Source organism: Platichthys flesus, chromosome 15 (genome assembly GCF_949316205.1).
Source record: "Platichthys flesus chromosome 15, fPlaFle2.1, whole genome shotgun sequence".
Classification (NCBI taxonomy): Eukaryota; Metazoa; Chordata; class Actinopteri; order Pleuronectiformes; family Pleuronectidae; genus Platichthys; species Platichthys flesus.
This window is the reverse complement of record NC_084959.1, coordinates 19,991,673-20,016,665: the sequence shown is the minus strand read 5'-3', so window position 1 is coordinate 20,016,665 and position 24,993 is coordinate 19,991,673. Positions and strand designations below refer to the sequence as shown.

The 24,993-nt window shown below is 40.8% G+C and overlaps 2 protein-coding genes and 1 long non-coding RNA gene across 3 annotated transcripts; all 3 read left to right on the top strand.

Moving 5' to 3' along the window:
- Window positions 1–2: 2 nt before the first annotated feature.
- Window positions 3–3,120, top strand: LOC133969945 (uncharacterized). Its single transcript, XR_009924255.1, has 3 exons — window positions 3–1,699; window positions 1,790–1,848; window positions 2,896–3,120. It is a non-coding gene; the product is annotated as an uncharacterized LOC133969945 (long non-coding RNA).
- Window positions 3,121–5,241: 2,121 nt separating this feature from the next.
- Window positions 5,242–10,208, top strand: serpinh1a (serpin peptidase inhibitor, clade H (heat shock protein 47), member 1a). The gene is made up of 5 exons (XM_062406815.1): window positions 5,242–5,404; window positions 6,745–7,351; window positions 7,431–7,529; window positions 8,896–9,128; window positions 9,225–10,208. Exons 1-5 carry the CDS (start codon window positions 5,387–5,389, stop codon window positions 9,525–9,527), a joined length of 1,260 nt encoding a protein of 419 aa, XP_062262799.1. The 5' UTR covers window positions 5,242–5,386; the 3' UTR covers window positions 9,528–10,208.
- A 2,073-nt stretch (window positions 10,209–12,281) lies between these two features.
- On the top strand, window positions 12,282–24,517 carry acer3 (alkaline ceramidase 3). Its single transcript, XM_062405728.1, has 11 exons — window positions 12,282–12,430; window positions 16,020–16,130; window positions 16,282–16,334; window positions 16,873–16,925; window positions 17,186–17,267; window positions 17,354–17,389; window positions 19,793–19,851; window positions 19,967–20,068; window positions 20,661–20,765; window positions 21,506–21,551; window positions 21,644–24,517. Exons 1-11 carry the CDS (start codon window positions 12,328–12,330, stop codon window positions 21,695–21,697), a joined length of 804 nt encoding a protein of 267 aa, XP_062261712.1. The 5' UTR covers window positions 12,282–12,327; the 3' UTR covers window positions 21,698–24,517.
- Window positions 24,518–24,993: the final 476 nt, after the last annotated feature.

Below are 24,993 nucleotides of genomic sequence, written 5' to 3'. Positions count from 1 at the left end.
CATGATGTACATTTGGCATCATGGATATAATTGTTCAGGAGGTTAAAACATCTGGACCAGATGTGATAGATGTAGTGAGGCTGTGGAGAGAGAAGTTATCTGCAGTCATCTGTAGCTCTAGCTGTTTGCTGTCTCCAGACCTGCTAGTTACAGCCTTAAATTAACTGATAGATGTGTGTCGACAGAGTGTGGGCTTTAGCAGAGTAGATTAGACACTGAGGACAAACTTTAGAGAAATGTCTTCATGCTCAGTGTGTTATAAGATGTTCTGAGAAGGTTAAGTTGAGAATGCTGCAGGCTCCAAGTGTGGGTGGAGATGTCAGGAAGGAGAGCTCAAAGGGGGATAAAAGAAAATACAGTAATTTAATTAAACCTCCCAGTGGGGTGGGTCGGTGAGAGGCCCGAAGTTGCCAAGGAGGACGGGTTGGTATTAGCTCTATCTCATAGGAAATTGTGTTTTTTCCAGGAATTTACAGAGTAGGTGCACAGGGTGGGTGTTAAGGTTTGGAAATGGGAGGCTGTTGTATCACACTGTGAGGGAGTGTTTCCACAGGGCAGACATGAGCTTGCGCAGCGACGGGAAAGAATGCATCACAAATATTATGTTATCTTAATGCATCTATGTGAATTTACAGAAGTGTGAACTCAACAAATAATAACATCTCCACCATGTGCAAAGCCAGCTCTCTGAAAAGATCAATTATTCTCTCTTTGTTCACTCATACAAAGTTGAATTTCGTTATGCCAGGTAAAGAAAATCTTACATTTAATAAGATAAAGATTAGACAATTTTACATTGTCCTTGTTGCCATTACATTAATATAAATTGCTCTCAGCAGAGAGAAGCATGGGGTTGTCTCCACATGCTCTATATTCTCTCCACGTTAGAGCTGCTAGACTAGACTACCTCAATGTGATAACGATTAAACTCAGTTCTATATCACACCAGGCCAAGCATTGCCATCAACTGGTAAAGAAGCAGAGCAGGTGAGTAGCATTTGCTAAGAGAGCTATTCCAGGCCCAGCAGCCAGAGATTAACCCTTTGCCTAGGATAATTACGTTAGATCCCTTTAATCCTAAACAATTGAGCCGTGGCAGTGACGGTCCTTCAACGACAAGTTCCCTTAAAGATGGATCTGTTGGACCTTTGATGCTGTCTTTGACTAAAAGTGAGGACCTGTTTGAGTGAAATGTTGAAACTGAATCAGAAAAGCAATTTGGTAAAACCTAATATTTGGCAGTGGAATTCCAAATCAGAATTTGTACAGTACGACATTTTTGTTCAACTTATCAGAGTCTTATTAACTTAATTTATTCCATTGATTTAGTCAAGTATGTTAACGATGATTGCTGTGGCAATAACAGAAAAACAATCACTAGTAAAGGACAATATTTCTCCAGCTAACACTTTAGCGGCCTCTAGTGGTCATGGGAATTACTATAGAGTTCCTATTTATTCCACCAGAGGGCTTCTGTACCCACTGTGCTGTTGGCTTCCTTGCTCCTGCAATCCAACCATAGAGTTCATTAAAGATGTAATCTGATCTGAATCGGTGTCTGAATAACAGAGAGCAACACACACCTGTCATGTTGTTTCTCTTAGAACTGGTTGACCTCATAACTGTGATATTATTCTTTATCCACAGAGATAATCAGTCTGGCACTGGGCCAGTGGCACATGAGAGGCATGTGGGAGAGGTAACTTTTTGCTGCCTTCGCAACCTGCCAGATCAAATTGTCAAAATGTTCATGTTTTCATTTCTTCTGCCTTTTGTTTTGGTGATTCAGAGCTCAGCAAAAACTCCTCCTGTGTGATTCTGTGAGCCACCTGCAGCTCCTCACTGTCTGTATGAAGGAGTTTCTACTATGTCTATTTTATAGTATTTCTTAGAAGTGGAGGAACATTTTTAATAAGTACAAGTACAAATAAAGACACAAAAACTAAAGTAAATGTAAAAGTGTTTTTATTTTTTTTAAGGAGTAACCCTTTTTGGAGTAAAAGTACGTACTTGCAAGTAATTTCTTGCATTTTAATATATTTTTAGTATTACTTGACTATAGCCTACATCTGTATAGCTCAGTCTCAGATGCACTTTGCTTTGGTTGAAGGATACAGATTCTTATGTTATCTGCCCAAGCTGACTAGATCAGTGGATCAGATCCTCTCTCTTTGTTAAAAACTGATTGACAGGCGAAACAAAACAATTTCCCATAAGAGCAGTGTGGTTTTTTTCCGTTGAATAAACTGCAGCAGACCTAAAGTCCAACTACTCAGTGAAACATTTATAAAAGCCTGGATTCAAATCAACAAGTGCAACCTGGGATATATTAGAAATTCTGATGACCCCTGTTTTAGAGTGAAATTATTATGAATTTGGAAATGGAAAAAAATCAGACTCTCACAAACAAGTGAACTTTGCTTATGTTCGCTTTTGCTTATTAGGTGAGTTTACACAGGGAACGTATCAGCTTCATTTTTTTATTAATCTGACACATTTAGGTGCCTCATCCATAAATATTACCTAAATGGCAGATTTACTCTTCAAGTCTTTAAACCAGTGACCCCCTCTTCACTTCCTGGTTACTACTTTTTCTTATATATATATATACTCAGCTTATCCTTGGTGGAATGGTGTTATAGGAGCATACTTTCTGCCTTGAATTAGAAAGCTCAAAGTATGAGTAGAAACAACAACATGCTACAGTACAGCTTCAATGAAGACAGTTCTTTGGATTATGATAAAATACTCTACATACAAGTATGGATGTTTATTTTTTGTTCACACACAGGCAGCTGCACAGAATTAATAACAAGCCATAGACAACAGGAGGAGCTTTACACCGGATGTGCATCCGCTTCTCCTGTAACTTCCCTCTGTCTGATCCACTCACAGACACAGAGCGAAGCCAGGCCGGGGGAGGATCCACACAAAACCAGGAAGAAGAAAAGGAAGCATTCATGGGAAAAATGAAACCAGAGCATTCAGTTCCCACACTCCCCACACATATCAAATTCATACTGGCCTGAACTGCTGCTGTTGAATTGTTGCCACCATACACATTTCAGTGGCTACTTTTAACCCACTTAGTCGTTTTGATGCTCTTTGAAATAAAAAATAAAAAATGTGTAAACCAGTTTGTCTTTGCTGCTCACTGTTGTTACAGTCTCAGATTGGAAGCATATTATACAATTGTTGTTAACCAGGAGGAGTCAGATAGGCCCTATCTGATCTTGTTTGCCTCACATGCCTCTCTACATAGTTCATGGTGGCACTGGTTTCAGACCTAATGTGATGTAACAGTAACGACCTGTGTGTCATCATATTCAAGTTGCTGCCAAGTTCCCTGTATTTGTGTCAGGACACGACATGTAGTCAAACCACTTCCCTGAGAGAATGGCTCCTGCAGCTTATGTAACACAGAGGTATCAGACATGTAACCGGAGGTCACCTCTCTGTGTTGTTGTTACACAGACCGACACGTGTGATGGGACGTCCAGGTGTACATTCCACTGGTGATAGAGCTCTGCAGCAAACATAATGGGGCTGAATTCCCTACAGAGGTCTCTTGTTTAAAGGATCATTCAGCTGATTTAAATGTAAATTTCCTTTAACCCATCATGGAGAGTACGGCTGAGTTAAACACTGTGTTCTTTTTTTTTTACTTTTAATACATTTCAATAAGACAAAATACACATAGGGATGTGTACATAATCATACCTGTTTCAGTTGATAATTCATTCATATCAGTCTCAGCTCAGTAATGAACCAATAACGAGGAAAAGGGATATTCTTTAAAGAGATAGCTTAAGTAATCAACCGAGGGAAAAGGGATGATGCTGATGGAGGGTTTCTGTTGGTGTGTGTATGAAGCAAGGGAAAATAACCCTGATGTTGTCATCCCGGTTATTTTTTAGTAAGACTTGAGACTTCAATTACATGTCGAAAAAACAAACCTGATGGTAAGTATGTTGTTTGTCTTTATTATTAGGACAAGGTGACATCGACAATGTAAATTGTATTTTTTAGCCTTGATGACCACTCAAAATTCTTTACAGTGCAGTTTTGCCATTCAGCTATTCACACACACATTCATAGAGTGCAATATGCAGCACTTTTCTCTATCGTCCATCACTCATACACTGGTAGCACAGTCGTCAGGGGCTATTTAGGGTTGAGTCGACCTTCTGTTCTAACTCATGAGCCACAGCCACTGTGTTGTAAAATTGTTTTTGAATGAGAATATGTATCTGTGGCAACTGACCATGCCACCAGGGTCTCAATTCTATGAACTTTAAGGGTCTAGCTTTGCATCTCAGTCCTTCCCATTGTGCCAGTGTCTCTCCTTCCGTGTGTGTCTCTGTGTCCTTCGACCTCTGCATGTCTCTGCCTGGAGTGTCTGTCCTCTGCCGCCTCTGTGCCCACAGTATCTCTGTTGGCTCAGGATGTTGAATAACTGTAAAGATTAACTGCAAGGCACATAATCAGGAACAGAAGAGAAATCACATAATCAAATGTTATCATCAAAGCATAGAAAAAAATCAATGTCACATCACTGAGCTCTTTGACTACTGAGTGGGGAATGAGGCTACAGCAGTAACTTACACAGCTCCAATGACCTTTACAGCATCCAAGATGTTGCTAACATGAATAAGATCAAATAAAATAGAGATGAGGTTCTTTAACTTTAACTTTAAGATGAACCCCCGGCCCTCATATAAGTCTTGAGCAGCACAGGGTGGGGGAGGGGAGAACAAAGGCAGTAACAGCTCATTTAGATGACAAAATAAATCAGTAATCACACACCAGAGGTTATCCATTTACCATTTACAATTTACCAAAAATACCAAAAGGTTTAGCAACTATATTATGGCATAACCCCTTTGCACTTTGTTTTGCATAACCGATCAATGCAGCAATTAAAGCCACAAAAGCTGGACTTTAATGGCATGTTTTCTAGATCATTACTCCACAATATGATAGATACAATTGATGTAAATACAAAATACCAATCCTACCACTACAAATTCAACTTTCAAGTTGACTTTTATTGGAAAAAACACTAAAGGCAAAGCTTTCATGTCTCAGCAAGTAAGGAGGGGGTGCGTTTATAATGGGTCACTGGTTTTAAGCGTCTGGGCTCCAACTGAGCAACAGATTCCGGCTTTAGGACCAGGAGGGGAGAATTCCTCTCCCACGGCCCCGGGATACTAGGGGCGGGACTAGAAATAAGATTCCAGGGCAGAGATTTTCATGCACTGAATAACCAGGCATAACAATCCCTGCACAAAATTCTGTTCTCTGCCATCAGATACATCAAACTTCACATTGAGCGAATCAGTGCTGGTGGATCTGGTGGTGAGCAGCTTGGAGGACTGCTGAACTAATGACAGAACCTAATAAGGTAAGATAAAAAGATTTAGGAGTTGGGGGCAGGGAGAGAGTATCCTGAGTTCATCTGGTGGGAAATGCCCAGGCATGTGCAAAGAGGCCACAGTCAGATCTGTGATGTGGAGCTAAAGATTCCATTGTGGGGTGAAGCAGTGAAAAAAGTAGAAGAAAGTTTAATAGAATGTAACAGAATATCAGAGACATATTCGATGAGACTTTAATTCAATTGAATCCAAAGCCCTTCATTTGTCCCTCAAGTGTCTGTTGAAGTCATGTGAGTTTGCAGAGTTGGCTGAAACTTTACCCAAATAAATTAACATTATTATTGCTAGATATATACGTACAAACTCATGTAATAGAAAATGTATGGAAGCAGGAGATGAACCATTGATGTGTTATTGCATCAGTTGAATGGTCCTAACCCGAGGAGAATGATCGATGGAAGCTCCTGTAGAGCAGGAATGAAAACTAAGAAAAGTTAACAATTTTAATCAATGGGTCATGAGTTTAGTCTCCAAATGTCAATTGTAGTGTTGCTTTACATTTTTCATCACTGTTCTAACCCTGCTGGCAACAACACAGAAAAGACCACAGTAAAAAATATTGTAAAATAAACTATATAAAGAGGTATAACTAAAAGAATTCCGCTGCATGAAGTCCTGTATCACTCCATCTCTCTGTGTTGTCTTTGAGGCTTAGTGAGCCTGTAAAAACACGTCTGGGAAGCTGCTGGAAGGGCTGATGTATAGAAAACTTCTATGTTAGGTGAACTGTTGTTTCCCTGTTGTATTTCAATAAGAGGCTGTTTCTTAGCCAGTCATTGTTTTATAGAGCAAAAATATCTATTAATATCTACAATTGTAGGTATAACTGTCCATGAGCTCCTCTTTTCTTGGAGCCTCATACGTGGCCTGTGTGTGTGTGTCAGCATGCAGTCGGTTCCTCCTCACCGCAAGGAAGTGATCAGAATCAACCACACACACACTTCCTTGGGGGAATGTGTCAAATCTTACATATTTTTGTGTTATAAAGACGTGAAAGCTCGGATCTATCTGTCCAGTGTTTTGGCTACATGTAAGCTGCCGACGTGGCCGTTATGTAAGTCTTGTCTTGAGGTTTTCTGGGAGAAATCCTCTGTAGTTTGAATTGTATGGTTAACCCAGATCACTCCTCCTGCTTAAAACTGCAGGGTAAATACTGAATTTAACACAACATGTGTTTAAGTATATGTCAATAAGCCAACTGAAACAACAAATATCAACCAAGAAGATGTCATCTCCGTTCTTAGATGAGTAACAGTGTGTGAGTGGTAGCATATCACTTCATGGCTTCTCCTGTGTTTTCTCTAATCAGTGTTACATCATGTGGCTGATAAACATGGCAACCCTGCTCTGCCTGGCCTCTTCAGCTGCAGCTGCCACAGCCCCAAAGGCAAACAAGGTCCTCAGCAACCATGCCACCATCCTGGCTGACAACAGCGCCACCCTGGCCTTCAGTCTCTACCAAAACATGGCCAAGGAGAAAAATATGGAAAACATCCTAATCTCCCCCGTAGTGGTAGCCTCCTCTCTGGGCCTGGTTGCTCTCGGTGGAAAGGCCGCCACCGCCTCGCAGGTAAAAACCGTTCTGAATGCAGCTAAAGTTAAAGACGAGCAGCTGCACACCGGCCTGGCAGAGCTGCTGACCGAGGTCAGTGACCCCAAGACCCGAAATGTCACCTGGAAGATCAGCAACCGTCTGTACGGACCCAACTCTGTCAAATTTGTGGATGAGTTTGTCAAGAGCAGCAAGAAACACTACAACTGTGACCACTCCAAGATAAACTTCAAAGATAAGAAGAGCGCTGTGAACTCCATCAACGAGTGGGCAGCAAAGTCTACCGACGGCAAACTGCCTGAGGTCACCAAGGATTTGGAGAAGACTGATGGAGCGATGATCATCAATGCCATGGTTTTCAAACGTGAGTCTGCATTAAATCTGTATATTTTGCGTGAATTATTCCTTTAAATGAGCCCAAATTCATTTTCTTATTCCCACAGCTCACTGGGACCAGCAGTTCCATCATAAGATGGTGGACAACCGTGGATTCATGGTGTCCCGCAGCCTCACGGTTTCAGTACAGATGATGCACCGCACAGGTGGGTGGAGACAATCCTGAATATATTTACAGACTCATTAAAGACACATAAACACACAAAGGGAGAGTTCAGCATGTGGAGAAACGCAGTTGTGTGCTTTCTGCTTGGGAGGAAATAGACTGAAACCTCTCTCAACAGTCAGTAGCTGACTCAGCATCTTGACTGGGATCAGGTTTAAACAGGAAACCTGTCTCAAAGGTAATTAAATCAGCGTACTAGTACATTAAAGGCTTCTGATAACAAGTCATATCTTCTTCATTTAATTAATAGAAAAGCTCAAGAGAAAAAAACCACAGCTTTTATCTTTACAGTGGTTAGTGTACCATACTATTCTTGGCTCTGAGCGGTAACTTCTGGCATGTGTCCATCATCACTCCCTGTTACTATATAGTAAACTACATTCACTCTTTACTGATGTTTTTTTTCTTTTTAATGTGCGTCAAATTAATGTGCAAGCCATTGTAAAAATGGAACTTCGGCATTCTGTTCTGAAAACCACATTTTCAATAATTACACAAACAGACCCAAACCCCTCCGTGGTGTGTTGTGAGATTCACATGTCTAGATTATTAACTTTAAGGAATTTTTTAATGAACACCATTTCACATCCACGCAGGGAACAATACAAGCATTCTCAAATATTCCTGTAAGAACAATGAAAAAAGGTCTTGGCCTGCAGGCTGCTTCCTGTCACATTCTTGCAGTGCAGTGCAGTACAGTCAGGTTTGTCATCAGCGATGACCTAAAATGATCATGAGTAAGTGTGTCTGAATTTAATGCTCACAACAGAGAGACTTATTATTTACTATTATTCACTAAGTTTCTATTATTTATCCATTAGTGTGGGACTAACCAACAGAACCACATTTTAGCAGCTATTGTATTTTTCTGACAGTTGACATTTCAGCATTCATTAACATGAACTTTTGTAAAAACATCTTTATGGCTTGTGTTGTTATAGTGCATTGTGGGTAATTGGAGCTCGGAATGTTCCACTCTCACATACTCACAAGAGCTGGATGTCTGCTCCTCCACAGTCTCTTCAGGAGGCTTTTTAAGGAGGTCTGAGCAAATGTTGCATGTTTCAGTTAGAGGCTCAACCAACAGGCTCCATAGTGGACAGTTTGAGATAAATAAAGATACTGTGAATCATGCAGAGCTTTTCTAGTGGACAGCATTAACTTGTTCATTCACTTGTTTCTGTTTACAACACATTCGGATTTATCACCACAAACTCTTAAATCTGGTTGATTTTCCAAGTTGACATATTATTCAGTGTCTTCTACCTGTGATCGCATATAAAACAGAGAAGAGTGCACAAGATCAAGATGCTAATGTTTGTAATATATTTGAATGGTTTCCTCAGGTCTCTATGGCTTCTATGATGACAGCACTAACAAGCTGTCCATCCTGAGCATGCCTCTGGCTCATAAGAAGTCCAGTGTGGTATTCATCATGCCCTACAATGTGCAGCCTCTGGAGAAGCTGGAGAAGATCCTGACAAAGAAGCAGCTGGAGACGTGGATGGGCAAACTGGAGGAGACAGCAGTAGCTGTGTCTCTGCCCAAAGTCAGCATGGAAGTCAGTCACAACCTGCAGGTAACAGATTAAAGACACCATGAGCTTCTCAGTGGATTTAAATGCTCAGACCTTAGTCTTTGTTTTTCACCAATAACCTGCTGTGTCTCTCTGTAGAAACACCTCGGGAAGCTGGGCCTGACAGAGGCTGTGAACAAATCCAAAGCAGACTTCTCCAACATTTCTGGGAAAAAGGACCTCTACCTGTCAAGCCTGTTCCATGCCTCTGCCATGGAGTGGGACACTGAGGGGAATGAAATTGACACCAGCGTCTTCGGCACGGACAAGCTGAAAAGCCCCAAACTCTTCTACGCCGACCACCCCTTCATCTTCCTGGTGAAGGACCAGAAGACAAACTCCATCCTGTTCATTGGCAGGATGGTCAGGCCAAAGGGTGATAAGATGAGAGATGAGTTGTGACTGTTGTCGTGTTTACAGATTTAACATGTGACTGTGTGCTAGAGTGGAGGTTATCTACTGCAATATGCTTAGAGAAGTTGGGAATGAGTTGTAGGTTTGATATTTGCATAAATGCATTCCTTTGTCCCAACAGCATTCCACAAAAAGTGAACCGTCTTCAGTTTTAACTTGGAGAATATTTCTTACTATCTGTACTTTTGTTATGTATTGGTACATCTCATTATGGACTGAAGACTTACGTTAAGTATGATTTCCTTAATTTATGCCTAAAATGTAAATGCACAGTTTCATAAAAGTTTAACATCTGCCTATGTGCAGGCACAAAAATTTTCGTTTTCATGATCAAGTCTTATCAGTCGTTGGACAACAATCCTTTAAATGTTATGAGATTTTACGCTTGCTTGGTTTTGATTGAACAAAATTGTTTTTAGTTTGTCAAGTTTTGCTGTTCATGTCCATTAGACCAATGGATCAGAAATCATTTTCCAATACTTTCACTTTCTCGCACAAGCATGTTTTTCTTGAACCAAGAGGCCTCCGTGCAATTTATCTGGGTAGTGATCTGTGCTGAATGCAATGATCCACACTGGCAAACAGGGGGTAGATGTAAGCACTGTCTCAGCAGCATGTGCACACATGGTTTTTGACTGTTACAAATCAAATAAAAAAATATGAAAAGTGTCTCGTCTTGATTCAAGATATTTGGTGCTGGCGTTTTTTTCTGTCATTTCCAATGACGCTGACTGAATTCAGTCAACTTGTCTCTGGGCATGTCTGTTTGAATGACTGCAAAACCAGTTTACCTTTGGCAAGTCAGTTAAAGTCAGGCCTCCCGGGTATTTCTCGCTGAATAACATCAGATAGTACCAGTGGGGAGCTCTTCTTCTAGGGGTAAACACTACATGGTTAACACATGCCTCGGAATTGATTAATCTAAATATTTAGGTATCAGCAAAATATTTGGGCTTATCCAGATGTGTGCTGCAGCTGCTCTGATTAGCAAAGCTACACATCACTGACCTCTTTTGCATTAGGTTCACGAAGAAACTACAAAAAATGTCAAGTTATCTAGCAGAGTAGAATACCATGATTGGGCATGGATGGGCAGTTTGTGGCCATTGTTTCTGAGTGAAGGACCCCATCTAGAGGACATCTGGACTTGTGGCTTGGGGGGAAAAAAAGTTTAAATTTTTTTTAGTCCAGCTAAATATTTCTTGGAAATGATAACTGCTGTTAGTATATGGAATGGATTTATTACTCAGGCTGTAGGATTATGGTGATGTAAATTCTTAGAAGTAAATTCTAGTATTCGACCGAGAGCTTTAAATCAATTTAGACATGTGTTCAATTGTACATTTAGAAGTTCCTGCATGTGATACAATAGTTTTTTTATTTTTTAAATTATCTTTAATAAAGTAAAATTATTCTCTATATATTACAGCATCAAAGTCTGATTACTACAGTGCATTTACCAAAATTGTCTGCTCTAACTAATTGAACAAAGATTCGTACAGTATAGGTATTTAGTTTAGGATATTAGTTTAGCATAGCAGTGTTAGAAAGTAGTTATGCTTAATCATTAACCTGATACAGATAACACAGTACCAACAGTAATGTAGTCAGTGTGTTCATCAGAAGAATGTCTGTAATGAAACAATAATCTACTGTATCCGTCCAGATCCTGTCCTGACCTCCCTGATACATCTCACACACACCAACATCCTCTCTCTACAGATATTTTGTAAAATATTATAGGACACAATAGAAATGGTAAAGGCAACAAGTGTATTAGCTTGACACAGTGGTTCGGATCATGATTGGGACAGCAATGAGGGAATGTCTCCGGCTCCTTGGCACAGATATGACAGAGATGTGGAGGCGTAACAGCAGCGTGGGATGGGAGTAATTACATTTTTGTATCACAACCTGAATGTGATTAAAACCAGGTTAGACATAAACAGACAGGTGTGCATGTGTTGTATCAGATAATGGTGGTGAATTGCCACAAAACAGATACTGTGGCAGCAAGGTTAAAAGTTCAGAATATATATAGTATATTCTGCATTTATACCACCCTAAACACACGCACACACACACACACACACACAGACACACACACACACACACACACACAAAAACACACACACATGTACACGCAAACACGTTTTTACTTCTTAGTGAGGACACTTATTGGCATAATTATTACATTATTTTTACATTTCAATTAATGCATTCCCTTCGCCCTTACTCTAACCGTAACATCACAACTAAATGCTTGAACCTAACCTAAAGCCAATTCCAAAATGTCCTCACTTTCCAAAAAAGGTATCCAGCCCCTCCCCCCCACACACACAAACATATATATTATGCAAAAAAAATTATATATACACATCATACATAATGATAAATACAATACTTATAATACATGATATAATCTGTAAACTAAATTGTCAATTCTGCTCCATGTACAGGTCAGGGTTGAAATGCTGTTTCTCTCTAATCCTCGGTGTAAACATATAAGTAGACAGAACATATAAGTACCCAACATATTAAGTACGCCAACAAAAACAAAAAAAAACACAACATAGTATGCAGCCAAAGGGCACACATATTTTATCAATATATATACATATATATATATGAATGTGTGCGTGTGTGTGTGTGTGTATTTACTGTATGTGTATAGGCAAACGATATGCATGTGAGGGGGAGGAGGTGTTGGGCTCGTGCTCGTGCTCGTGCAGTGATGGGACCTCAGTCCGTTAGCAGACACCCCAGCCTCCTCCTCCTCGGCTCTATCATGGCTCCCTCGGTAGACAGGCAGGGATACTGGGGCCGGCCGACCTCAACGCTGGACTGGTGCGAGGAAAACTATGTCGCGTCTTTCTACATGGCGGAATTCTGTGAGTACAACCCGAGGGCACAAGCGACGCTGCGGGCTGTTTACTGCTGCTGTACAGGAAGCGATCGCGCTGCGGCGCACAGACAACGTGAGGTGTGAGCTGGTAATAACGCAGTGTGTCGGTGTCATGGTGCGAGTCTCTCATGCTGAAGTGGATCTGACTTCCAGCTCAGTGGTCGCTCTCACGACATGTTCGGAGCGAACCGGCCGGCTGCAGTGCAAATGTGTGAGGGGCAGGGAGAGGCTGCTCCTGCCGGGAAAACGCTGCTGCCTGCCGGGGAGCATTGTGCGAAACTCGCCCGCCTGGTCCGAGCTGCTTCCATAGCTCTGTGTGCTGTATGTCTCTCTGAGCAGCCTCATCTCTCAGCCATCACAGATCTACATCTCAACACATGACCACACTCTGTATTGGTTAGGGCATGCGTATCACCCTCAGTCAGTTTCACATGTAGCTTGATAAAACATTTCCTTTCTTCTACCCGGGTGCCTCAGAGGCTGTCACCGAGAACTGGTTCATCTTTTTAGAAGCACAGCAGTTCCTACAGCTGTCTGTACACACAGCTCATGTGGCTGACATGCACTTGCACATGCTCAGTGCTGGAGCTTTGATCCCAGCTCCACTGGACAAACAATACTTTCATCCACTTCAGTCTCTTAACATGGGGAATGCAGAAGAAAGCCTAACCTGCTTTCAACTGCAAACCCTGTGGTATGATCTCATGTGTATTATTCATATTCCCTGCATATGCATTATAGATTCAGTGCAGACGTTGTAGACGTAGTAGAGCACCTAGCTTGTGGAACTTCGCAAATAAAATCTGATAACGGTAAAGAAATTGAAACAAATTTGTGGACCCGTACCCTGGGTCTGAACCAAAGCCGAGTTGCAGTCCATCCCTCTTTGACTCTCTGCCTACTTTCAAATTACTGTAATATTTAATAAATAACTAGAATTTAAGTAGAATACATACCTCCGCAATGTTCCACACAACGGCAAGATATGAGTCCCTTAAATGTGTCTGATTATTTCATTAAGGTCGTGGGAAATTGGTGAATATGTTGACAAACACCCAATCTCGTCAATGTTAAAGAAAGTAAATAAATATTCGCCCCCTGTTCGGGATCCACACCAAAATTGAATGGGTTATTCGCTGACCTACACCGCACCCTGCCACCAATTTTCATGTAAATCTGTTTTGTTGTTTTTGTGTTATCTTGTTCAAAAACAAACGGACCAACAAACGTACAGATGTGAAAACATAAGCTCCTTTGCAGCTATAACGGAAGATAAAGTGTGTTGAGGAGTCCTCCTTCCATTTGCAGTTGTCATGTTGTCGAAGTGACGCAACAGTTAGTGAAAGGTGAACCCAAGCCAAGGGGGGGAGAGCTTAATTATAATAGTGCTTTTCATCTTCTCTATGCTTGTCCATGTTAAGAGGACCTGAGCCACAGTTTTCCTTTCCTAACCCTAACCCCGTAAAGTACAAACTCTGAGCCTGTGGAGCGCACATTGTACCGTAGTACCACTTGGAATGCAGCATACATGTATCTAGGATACTGATAGTTGAAGCGTTAGTTACCACACGTTACACACGCTGGCCGGGCCGGATAATTGTTTTAGAAGAATTGTTCGGCATTGAAATGGCGATTCAGGTTACAATGGTTGGAATGAGGCATTGTGACCGAGGAAAAGAGAAACTGCCAAGACTTTAATCCTCATCTGATGTGAGCTTTTGTGCAATATCTCTCTTTGCAAAACAGCAGCACACGCTGAGGGTCAAACACACAGACACAGGGGGATGTTATAGGGAGTCTCTGACACTGGAGAAAAGCGTCTCATCCCAATGAAAACAAAACATTCCCATGCTGTAGTATGCTTGGTGTGCGTGCATTTGTTTTCAGTAACCAAAGTCCACACATGTCACACCAACGACTCAGATCAGATACCTGCAGATAATGAGCGGAGGCGGTTGTGAAATTACTCGTCAGCAGGATTAGTGTTAAAACTAATCGAGGTCCGGGTGAGCTCGAGTGTTGTCCACGCCTGAGTTTACACATCTCCACACCCAGGACGAGCAATGTCAGGAACAGTGTGGAGCTGTTTTATCAGGTGGGCCTGATGGTTTATCAAAGGTAAATACAGTAACATCACTCCAACCACAGGATGCCCATACTTATACAAACAGAGCAAAGTGCAATACAACATAGCGCAACACATGGTTCCACAGTTATGACTGGAACGCACACACATTATCATTAGTGCTTAATCTACTGACTAATTGTTTCCGTTAACATTGGTTGCTTAGTCTTTAAGACGTTAGAAGTTTCACAATAAAGCCCAGAGTGAGTTGATCATGTGTTTTTGTCCAGCCAGCTGTGGGAAACCGACAGATATCCCTTCTTCTAAAATACAATACTAAGTTAAGGAGATTATTTGTTGAAAAATGAGTTGTACAAGAATAGAACAATGGTGGCAGCCATTAATGTACGCACTGCACACTTACATACAAATTCAAATAACCCTATATTTATGTTTTTTATCTTAATTCAAGAGCGTGGTCTTTCACATGATCATTTTCTTCTGCACATGGATTTTTTTTTTTTTTGGGTGCAACAAATCTATCAAAATTCCCTAACCAGTAGAATCCCAGGTCTGGTGTTGACAAATGACAATTGTCTTGCCATTGTTGTGGGTGCGTTAGGTTTATTTGTTGTACGGGTGTTTCCTTTAAATGGGTTCTTGCACTTATATACTCTGACTGTGCAAATCAGCCCAGGGAAAGCTATTTGAGTGTGAGGGCTGGATTTTGAGTGCAAGCTTTGTAAAATCTGAACGTGATGTCCTGCTCTCTAACTGAAAGACCACACTCTGGTCTAAAGAGAGGGGACAAAACAAAGAGATTAAAGGTTCCGTGTGTAAGATTTAGGTGAAAGGGATCTATCAGCAGAAATTGATCCTAGTGATGTTTTCACTACTGTGTTTTATCTAAATGTTATGAATTGTTGTTTTATTTAAACTAGAACAGACCCTTCATGTTTAAATACTTTAGATTTACATCAGGAGTGGGTCCTCTCTACGGAGACCGCCATGTTTTTTACTGTAGCCCAAACTGGACCAACTGAACACCTTTTGAGTTTTTATGACAACTGAAGGCTACAACAGGTTATCTATCATCTTTGGAAGGAGAGGGTGATATCAGCTGCAAAATGCAACTTCACCACTAGATGTCACTAAATTGTACACACCGAACCTTTAACACTGGTACATAGTTAAAGATGTGATAAATGCAAAGATTATTATTAGTATTTCAGTATAAATTTGTTTACTTGAACAAACTGCACCAACAGTAAAACATTGGTGGCAACAAGCATAGCAGCAGATGTGTGTACATGACCTGCAGTGCAGTTATGAGGATTCTGTAAGTTATCATTCATGTTATTATTGTCATAATCTCACATGGAGCCCAGGCTGCCTCACCGAACTCCCGCTGCCACCATGTCACCCGATCACTGTGACACTCTTATTTCTTCTGATATTTCGCAGGTCGTATCATCTGGCCCTAAATCATATCTGGTGTCTTTATGTACAGGGAATACTGTCAGCAACCTGATTATGATCCTTCCTCCCATCTGCGGGGCCATCCAGACGTATCGTGACGGCCTCGAGTTCCGCTACACCTGCTCTTTCCTCGGACTCGCAGGTAAGAAAGTTGAAAAACAAATATGGCTCAATATATTAGTGACTATACTGAAGCCAAGTCCATTATGATGCCCACACATCATAATGCATACATGTGAGAATGTCTTCACATTCCATTGGTCTGAATGTTTTGTGGGGTTGTGTCTCACCAGCTGTTGGTGTTGGGTCCTGGTGCTTCCACATGACGCTGCTGTATGAGATGCAGGTGAGCCACAGTGTTACAGTCAAATCGAAATGATGTAATGTATCTACATCATCCGTCTATTTATATTTTACTGATACCTACATTTCTTGCTGCATTTTGGAAATATGAGGTCAATTATCTATGACAGTAAAGTCTATATGATTGCAGTCGATATGTTCTTTTTTATATGTTTATTTTGAGGGTAGATATCAGCTGTCTGTGTGCTATTCAAAAGGCTTTCCTAGTTTCTCCAGAAATAATTAGATTCTTTCCAAATTTTGGATCCATAAGAAGTGGAACTCCGGCGAGCATAAGTTCTCATTGCTGCTAATGATTTCAAAACAAATATAGTTTTTTCATCCTCATTATATTATGATTTTTTTTCTTGCGATATATCAACTTTACTCTTGTAATATTACAAAATTATTCCTCGAAATCGCAGCAATTTTATTTTCTTCATTCGAGCCCTTATACTCTGCTTCTTATTAATGCTAAATTATGCTATAATAACATCCTGTGGTCATGTTTTCATATGTTCTCTCTGTTTTCTCATTTGCAGCTACTGGATGAGTTGCCAATGATTTATAGCACTTGTGTCTTCGTCTACTGTCTGTAAGTGGAACAATCATTACATGCACATGATTGTGCATGTAAACTGAACCAGTGACTCCCTCGCTGATCATGTGTCACATTTCTAAGAAAGTACAGTGTGTCGTCCTCTGGTGTACTGTATGTGAAGGATCTATGGATTCTAAACTGGACGTGTTCCTCTTTCCACTTCAGCTCAGCTTGTTATTTACTCACATTCATTATGGTTATTCAATCTGAACATGTAAATTAAACATATTTCACCTGTTTCTTTTTTTTTTCAGATATGAGTGCTTCAAAGAAAAAAACAGAATTAGTGTATTACCTATTGCACTATTAATGATCTTCAGCGTCACAGTGACTGTGGTGAGTCTTCCCTTTCATCCTTTTAATAAATGAAACATAACATCCATCATGTCCTCCTGACTAGTGAGTGTGTTTCTGTCTGGCAGGTTTACTTACAGTGGAAGGAGCCAGTGTTCCATCAGGTGAGGGAAAGCTCTGTGTTATCACCTGGCTCGGACTGCTCATTGTTTACTGTCAGGGCTCAGTGTGCCTTAGGTCATTTCTACCTTGTGCAAACATTGGGCTTTCCAACATAGCAGGCCACATTGTTTGCTGGCTTAATAATTGTTACGCATACGGGTTTTTTTAACATTAATGTAGCAGCCAACAACTATGTAAATATACATTGGAGTAAGGGCATTCTGAGCAAAGGGTGAAGTCACGCTCCTTCCGTGTGTATCTCGGTCTGCGCTTCTCTGTTCTTTGCTTTGGTTTCGGGTGCACGTCCATCTCTCTCTCCCATTGAACCAATCGGTCCCCTCCACATTTGTGAAGAGAGATGGCTCCAGCTCTGATCGTCAGCTATTGCAGTGATGATAGCGATAGGCATAAACTGCCCAGTGGACGCACGGTGCTGGTAAACCAAAATCTCTGCAGCTTATTTTTTGACACAGTCTATGGGCGAAACACAGGGTGGAATGATGCCAGCCATGCTAACTGGCTGGTAGCTGCCATGCAGGCCCACAGAGAGAGCTTCAGAAGCCCAAAATCCAACATTTACTGGGTCTCACACCGAGGCTCTGGCCTGGTCAGGAGCACCAACCCGCCGATGAGATGGGATTTTACCAGTCTGCATGGCAGCTAGCTGGAATGTTGTTTGTTGACTCTCACACAAGGTCACTTTGTTCAGTTGTACTTCCGGTTGTGTTCAGGAGCCACTTTCACTGGACTATTCAACATCTACAGACTGTATACAAAACACACGGCTAAGAACAGAGTGGACACCAGGCGTGATGGATGAAGCATTTGCTTTAGTCCAGGCGACTGCTGCATCTACCGATAGGGAATGTAAAATCAACAACATATATGTGACCCTTATCAAGTCAGTCATGCAAAATGTTAAATTTAATGACATTTTATTACCTCTGTCTTTGAGGTTATGTTTTCATCTGCTTGTTAGTCAGCAGGATTGTGTCGAAACTACTGGACCGATTAGTATGAAACTTGGTGACAGGATACATTATGCGTCAGGAAAGAATCTTTTTAAATTTCGGTGCAGATCCGGATCAGGAGATGATAAAAGAACAATTTGAGAATAGCTTTTCCTTTCTGAGTGAAGAATTTGTGGATCTTGATGAAACATATCTGCCATGTGTAGGGAACTGATATTTATGAGTTTGTGCAAATAAAAATCCAGATATAGATAATTAAAATGTGCTTTCATGAGGGGACTGCTTGGCCTTGGTGGAGGTTTAACTCTGAGTGGCATTCTAGGTTTATCATGTGTTACAGATCAGCTAAGTATTTAAAAAAAGTCATGCTCTCTTGTTTCTGTTTTGGTTAACTGTTGTCTTGGTTATGCAGAGTTAGAACCCCTATGGGTTGTACCTGCAGAGTCTCACATTGTGTGTGTGTGTGTGTGTTGCATACCAACAGTGATGACTATGTGAAAAAGCTGCTTATGTTTACTCTCTGGAGGTGACTTTGTTTACTAATGACAGAGCTCCATGGTGGTTCATAACAAGACTGATAGTGATCCTGACGGAGCACAGTGCGACAACAAACAGACTGGATTCAAATGGTAACTTGTGAATGATGAGCAACAATGGAGTGAACATTAATTGAAAGTTCAAGCTATATCAAATGATGCAGGTTTCAGGTTTCATTCATAGAACGTTTTGAGCTGTGAGTCCCGAAATACAAGGGCCTCAAAATATACAAAAAAAGGAAACACTTAATCAAAGCACTTATTTTTTTTTTATCCTAAGAAAGAGAAGGGATGAAGAAAAACCCTGAAACAATCAACTTGTTTATAAAACAGTTTAGAGGGTTAGGAATAGGAGAGTTCATGTCTTTTGTTTCTGCTTGTGGTCACTATGTGCTCCCTGTGGCGCTGAAGCAAAGAGCGGGGAGGGGAAGCTGCAGACAGGAACCTGTGTAAAGGGGGTGCACTGACCTTGATAATGATAGACAAGAAACGCAGGGTGGCCTCTTCAAAACTTCCACTTAGTGAGGGAAGAGAGGATGATGATAATCCTGCAGCATCATCTTTGCACTCTCTCCAGCTCCTCAGAGACGCCTGTTATCAGCCCCCTCCCCAGAGTGGGCCGTCACACTTAAGGATTGAAAGAACGAATGCCAGGTAGATTTATGTTAAAGCATCACAATCACACAGGAGACCAGCTCTTTTTTAAACTGAAGTAGTGGATTCTTGGCAGCGTTTCACAGGAAAAAACAATCAAAATTTTCTGTGTATTTTGTTATGATCTGGTGACTTCTCAGATTCACATAGGTCATCACGTTGAGCTCCGGTAACCCAATGAAAATGAGTAAATAGTCAAATATTCTATCTGTAATCCAACAGTCCTCATTGTCCTTTCTTTCAGGTCATGTATGGAGCTCTAGTAGCTTGTCTAGTGATGCGCTCCATCTACATTGTTACGTGGTGAGTTTTCCAAGAGGGGCATTAAAGTCTCAAGTATCTCAATATCAAAGGAAGTGTTTTTCATTATTATTCACGTGCTCAATGATGCTGTTTGTTGTTTCTGTTTGAATTGTAGGGTGTACCCCTGGCTCAGACCGCTGTGTTACACCTCCTTGGGGATCTTCCTGTTAGGATTCCTACTGTGGAACATTGACAATATCTTCTGTGACTCATTGAGGTGAGGATTTACAAAGTTTATTATCCTCCTCATAAGAGCTCTGGTTTGGAACATTTTCAAATCAAGGATCAGCAATATTTACCTTTAAGAGGCATCACAACATTATTCGGATGCATTTTTCTCATAGTAAGGACTATGAGAAAAATGTGAGCTGGAAATGGACCAGCTCATGCACTACTCATTTACATAAAATTCTTTAACTTTATTAATTTGATCTATGATGCGTACTGAATGTACTAAGTATTAGTAAGGAAGTAAGTATGTAAAGTGTATGGATCTCGTCTTCCTGGGGCCCTGAATAAGAAAGAGTATTAGGGCCACTTAAAGGAAAAATAAAAAAATCTTAGATTTCTAGAATAAAGTTATAATATTAAAAGACTTGAGTTATATTTTTTGGTTGTGTGTCATTTAGATGGGGAATATCAGAAGATCGGCTTGTTGCCTTTCTTTATTCACATTTTTTCTCACAGTCACAGATTTTTTAATTCATTACGGCCCTAATACTCTGCCTCACACTGTTATTGTTACTATACTATTCAAAATATTGGTTTTGACCTTTATTAAATTTGTCAACACTATCTCTGTATCACAGAGCCAGCAGGAAAACACTGCCCCCTGGTGTTGGAGTAGTAACACAGTTCCATGCCTGGTGGCATATCTTCACAGGCCTGGGATCCTACCTGCACATACTGCTCAGGTAAGCGTCTCTTTCAGTAACACGTCAAAGCAGCGGTTGTGTGTTTGTGGTGGTTGTTATGGAGATGAAAATGAAGAGCTCAACGCATCACGGAGACCAGAACAATATCAACGTTTACAGAGTGATGTGAACAGCTGTCACCCTTGAGTCCCAAGATGTCTCACACAGCATCCCAACTTATGTCCTTTCCTCCCCACCTTGCATCACAAATTCCAACAAGAGATAGAGCTGTTTTCACTCTCTATGTTAGAAGTGAACATCATTCTAGATGCTTTAATATAAACCACACAAATCTAAATCACGTCCTTTCTTCCTGTCCCTAAGAGTTGGAGACTCTCTGTCTGGCACATTTGAGTTAGATATGAAAGTCCCTGAGCGTAGACGTGACAGTTTACAGCTAGTTTGCTCTTTATCTATAACCTGGCCTTGGGTATTGCTAGGAGGGAGAATGTGTTGATAGGCTGTGTTCTCTTAATGGTAAACAAATAGCATATGCGCTCTGTGAGGATGCTAAAAAAATCCCTAGTGTTGGGGTGGCTGTGGATTAGGGGTAGAGCGGGTGTCCTCCAGCCAGAAGATCGGCGGTTTGATCCCCAGTCTTCCCCATCTGCATGCTGAAGTGTCTTTGGGCAAGATGCTGAACTCCAACTGGCCCCTCATAGATGTTGAATGCACTAATTGGAAGCCGCTTCGTATAAAGGCGTCAGATAAATGACATGTAAGTGTTTGCTCTTTTTCAGCCTGCAGTTCAGGTTAACCTACCTCCAGCACAGACCAAAAGTAACGGTATGTGTAGCGCTCAGCCATTGCACATATTCCAACATGTTTTCATTCCTTCTTGAATTCACCTATATTTGTCCTGTGCTGTTGTTGTTCAGTTCCTGTGTGGAGTTTGGCCCACGTTGCACATCGAACCACAGAAGATGAGCTGAGTTGAAGGGATGGGCAGCAGCTTGAGGATGGTGACTGCCATAATCCACACACCATCGGCACAGGGACCTGCCAGTGCTCGCTGCTGGGAGTTCAGACACCAGGCAGGTGGCAGGTGGACCCTCAGACACCACCCCAGGGAGCCTTCTGTTCTGCAATGTGGGGATTTACTAAGTACAGTATAGCACTGATTCCAATTTTAAAAAGTGTAAGAATTTTCCTCATCAATCACAACTTATTAGACTAGATTTTCTGTATCTTTGTTGTAATTTCATTTAATTTTCAGTGCAAAAATGATGGGTAGTCCACTGCACTGGTAACTGTTGAATATGTTATAGTTGTTAGCTTGATTAGAGTTTGGGAAACGTATTCACATTAGATTATTATTCGTGTTATGTCCGATTTTGTGAATGTTTGAATCCCCATTAGCCCAATGGTATCAAATAGGTCCCTAAGCTAAAGTTTTAAATAAAACTATTGCTTATGTGTAGTTTCAAAAGGAGCTGAAGGAGCTGGATCAACAACTCAGTGTTTTCATTACCCTTTTCCAGGAGTCTCATATTGTGTTTGTTTGTGCTCACTACATGTGGGGTGACACTAACTACCAGCTAAAAAGTCTAGTCTAACGTAGGGCTGAGTCACAAAAATTAAATATCTGCAATGAGTTTATTACATTACATTACATTTAGCTGACGCATTTATCCAAAGCAACTTACAATAAGTGCATTCAACCATGAGGGTATAAACCAAGAACAACAAGAATCAATAAAGTACAATTGTCTTCAAGAAAGCCAAACTACAAAGTGCTATAAGTAAGTGCCATTTAAGTGCTACTAATTTTTCGGTTTAAACTAAAGTTTAAATAATATTTAATGTATAGCCCTACTTCTATCCGAGGAGTGCAGTAGTGATACCACAAACCTTGTGTAGCAGCTCCTCAGCAGTCCGTGTTTGTGAACCCGCACCATGCGGCCCAACTGCTGTTCAATCATTCAGGCTGCATTTTTATATAAATACTGGAAATCTCCTTTTCTTATTTTGCTGTTGTTGCCAAAGTCGCTCTGGGATTTAAAACGTTCATGTAATTATACATCTTTAAAAACAAACTAGAAAAAATGCAGCGCTTACAAAAAAGTTTTGTTACTAAACGTCATTGCACTGACTTTTCGCTTTTGTTCAGGACCAGGTTAAACTTTGTTCCGCTATATGGTCCGCTATATGGTCCGGAACAAAGTTTAACAAGTTATGTTAAATCTGTATTACATCTACATCCTTTATGTAGTTGTTTAAGTTCACACAAGTCCGTGGTCTCTGAAGGACCAAGGCCCGAGGGCCACTTTTCAAACCCACAGGGATTTTGTGTTGAGTTTTGTGTTGGGTTATTGTATCAGATTTACATCCGCTTCCATTGAGAATGTGTTAGACGTAGAAACCACTTTGTTGAGATCTGACCAGTGTCCTGAGTGTGATCAAACATCAGTGGAAATGCACCATGTCAGTGTGTCTGTAGTGTAACTGGAACCATTATCCCTGGTCAGATTATTACAGCTGATGAGTTCGGCTCACATGGATGGCAGGATGAGTTTGATAGTTGAAACCCAGTGACCTAAACCAGCACACAAAGATGAACTCTTTACAAAGCTTTTTTTTTATATTATTATAATAGTTGATCATCAAGGGACCAAGTGCAAGTAATGAACATATCGGAATGATGCATCTTATTAAGCTGCAGGGAATGAAGCACTAGACACAGCCAGTTCCGGCAAGCCTACACTCCCCTGCTTCCTTTACTGTCACAACACTGAACAGTATTGTGTCCAGATCTAAGGATTACTGGATTTAAATCAAAAGCTATGAAGTAATTTTACGTACTGATACAAAACTCCAACATCTCCCCAAAATATTTCTAGATTTTATTTATTTCTTCTTTCATTAAGTGACCATGTGGCATCAAGATGAAAAGTAGAACGGCAAATGATTACCATGCAGAGGAGTTGAACAGTCTCTGATACAGCCACTAGGTGGCGGAATTATCCAGTTTATTTCAGACATTGCCAAGCCGATAACCTTACTTATAGCAGCTCAGAAAAACACTAATAATCTGAGGCCTGAGTTTGAATGTGCTGGATCTGTGGTGGAAAATGAAGGGCTTTTTATTTACAATTTTTGTTTGGTACTGTGAAATCTTGGACATGTCGTGGTAACAATAGAACTTGAGGTAACTGGTGAACTGGAATATGCACAACATGATCGCTGTATGAAGACACAGCCTGTATTATCTCCTGCATTGATTTTCACTATTGATTAATACACACCTTGTCACTAACCTGTATATGACTGAGTGTAACAGCTGCTTAGAGCCAGTGTTACTAGCATTGAAAAGCACAGAAGTACAATGTATGGAGGAGACGTATTAACGTCTCTGTGTGTGTTATCACAGCTCATCAGCTGTCAAAGAGGGTGCCTTATTGTTATCCTTGCAGTGTAATCCAAGTTGCCTTGACGTTTGTGATAAACCACTGAAGTCGTCCTCTGTGTTTTGCAATGTGTCCTTCCCCCCTGGTTATTAGCAGTGAAAGAATCAGGAGGTCGAATAACAACAGCTTCGAATGCAAAGTGTGTGCCTGAGTCTTTGGCCTTCCATTCATTTCATGTGTCCAACAGCTGAGTTACAGGTCGTTTTACTGATGTTAACTGTAGTTGAAACACTTCTTATACTTACATGTTGAGGCCAGAAGAGCTGTTTTATTTTAGCTGAACTTTGTGTCAGTCTTTGATGATGCCCTGTATTGTCAAAATAAAAGGAAAGGTTTCAGACTAAATCTGTATCTCGCTTCATGTTTGTGATATTTTATTTTGTGCCACTAATAACAAATGTATGACACAGATCGACGCAGTGTCAGAAATCATTGCAATACTAACATATGACTCACAAATTCTTTATCTGCAGTTTTGTGCATGTTATTGTAGACAATGTTATATTTTATGGGAATTAAATTGACTCATTTAACGTGAGGGTGTGGCACTCGTTTATTGGTATTGGCCCAAACACTCCAGGCACTGGCATCTGTCAGAGTGAGAGGAGTGTCAATGTTGCTGTAAGCTCCTCTGACTCTCAAACATGTTGGTAGTTTTCCAGCATTTGAACTAGGAAATATTGGGGCAGGGAGGGATAAACACTGGCATATTTATAACAGTGTCAGTGTATAGAGAAAAGAGCTGAGGTAAGGTAAACCATATCCAACCTCTGGAGTCATGTCTCAGTGAGCAACGTTCAGCATTTATTGACCGCAAATAT

What these genes read in the sequence shown, in the direction of transcription:
- serpinh1a (XM_062406815.1), top strand. An exon ending in CAATGCCATGGTTTTCAAAC is followed by an intron (nt 7,352 to 7,430) that starts GTGAGTCTGCAT and finishes TTATTCCCACAG; the next exon opens with CTCACTGGGACCAGCAGTTC. An exon ending in ACAGATGATGCACCGCACAG is followed by an intron (nt 7,530 to 8,895) that starts GTGGGTGGAGAC and finishes TGGTTTCCTCAG; the next exon opens with GTCTCTATGGCTTCTATGAT.
- acer3 (XM_062405728.1), top strand. Translation starts at nt 12,328, where the DNA reads ATGGCTCCCTCGGTAGACAGGCAGGGATACTGGGGCCGGCCGACCTCA. An exon ending in TTTCTACATGGCGGAATTCT is followed by an intron (nt 12,431 to 16,019) that starts GTGAGTACAACC and finishes CTTTATGTACAG; the next exon opens with GGAATACTGTCAGCAACCTG. An exon ending in CGCTGCTGTATGAGATGCAG is followed by an intron (nt 16,335 to 16,872) that starts GTGAGCCACAGT and finishes TCTCATTTGCAG; the next exon opens with CTACTGGATGAGTTGCCAAT.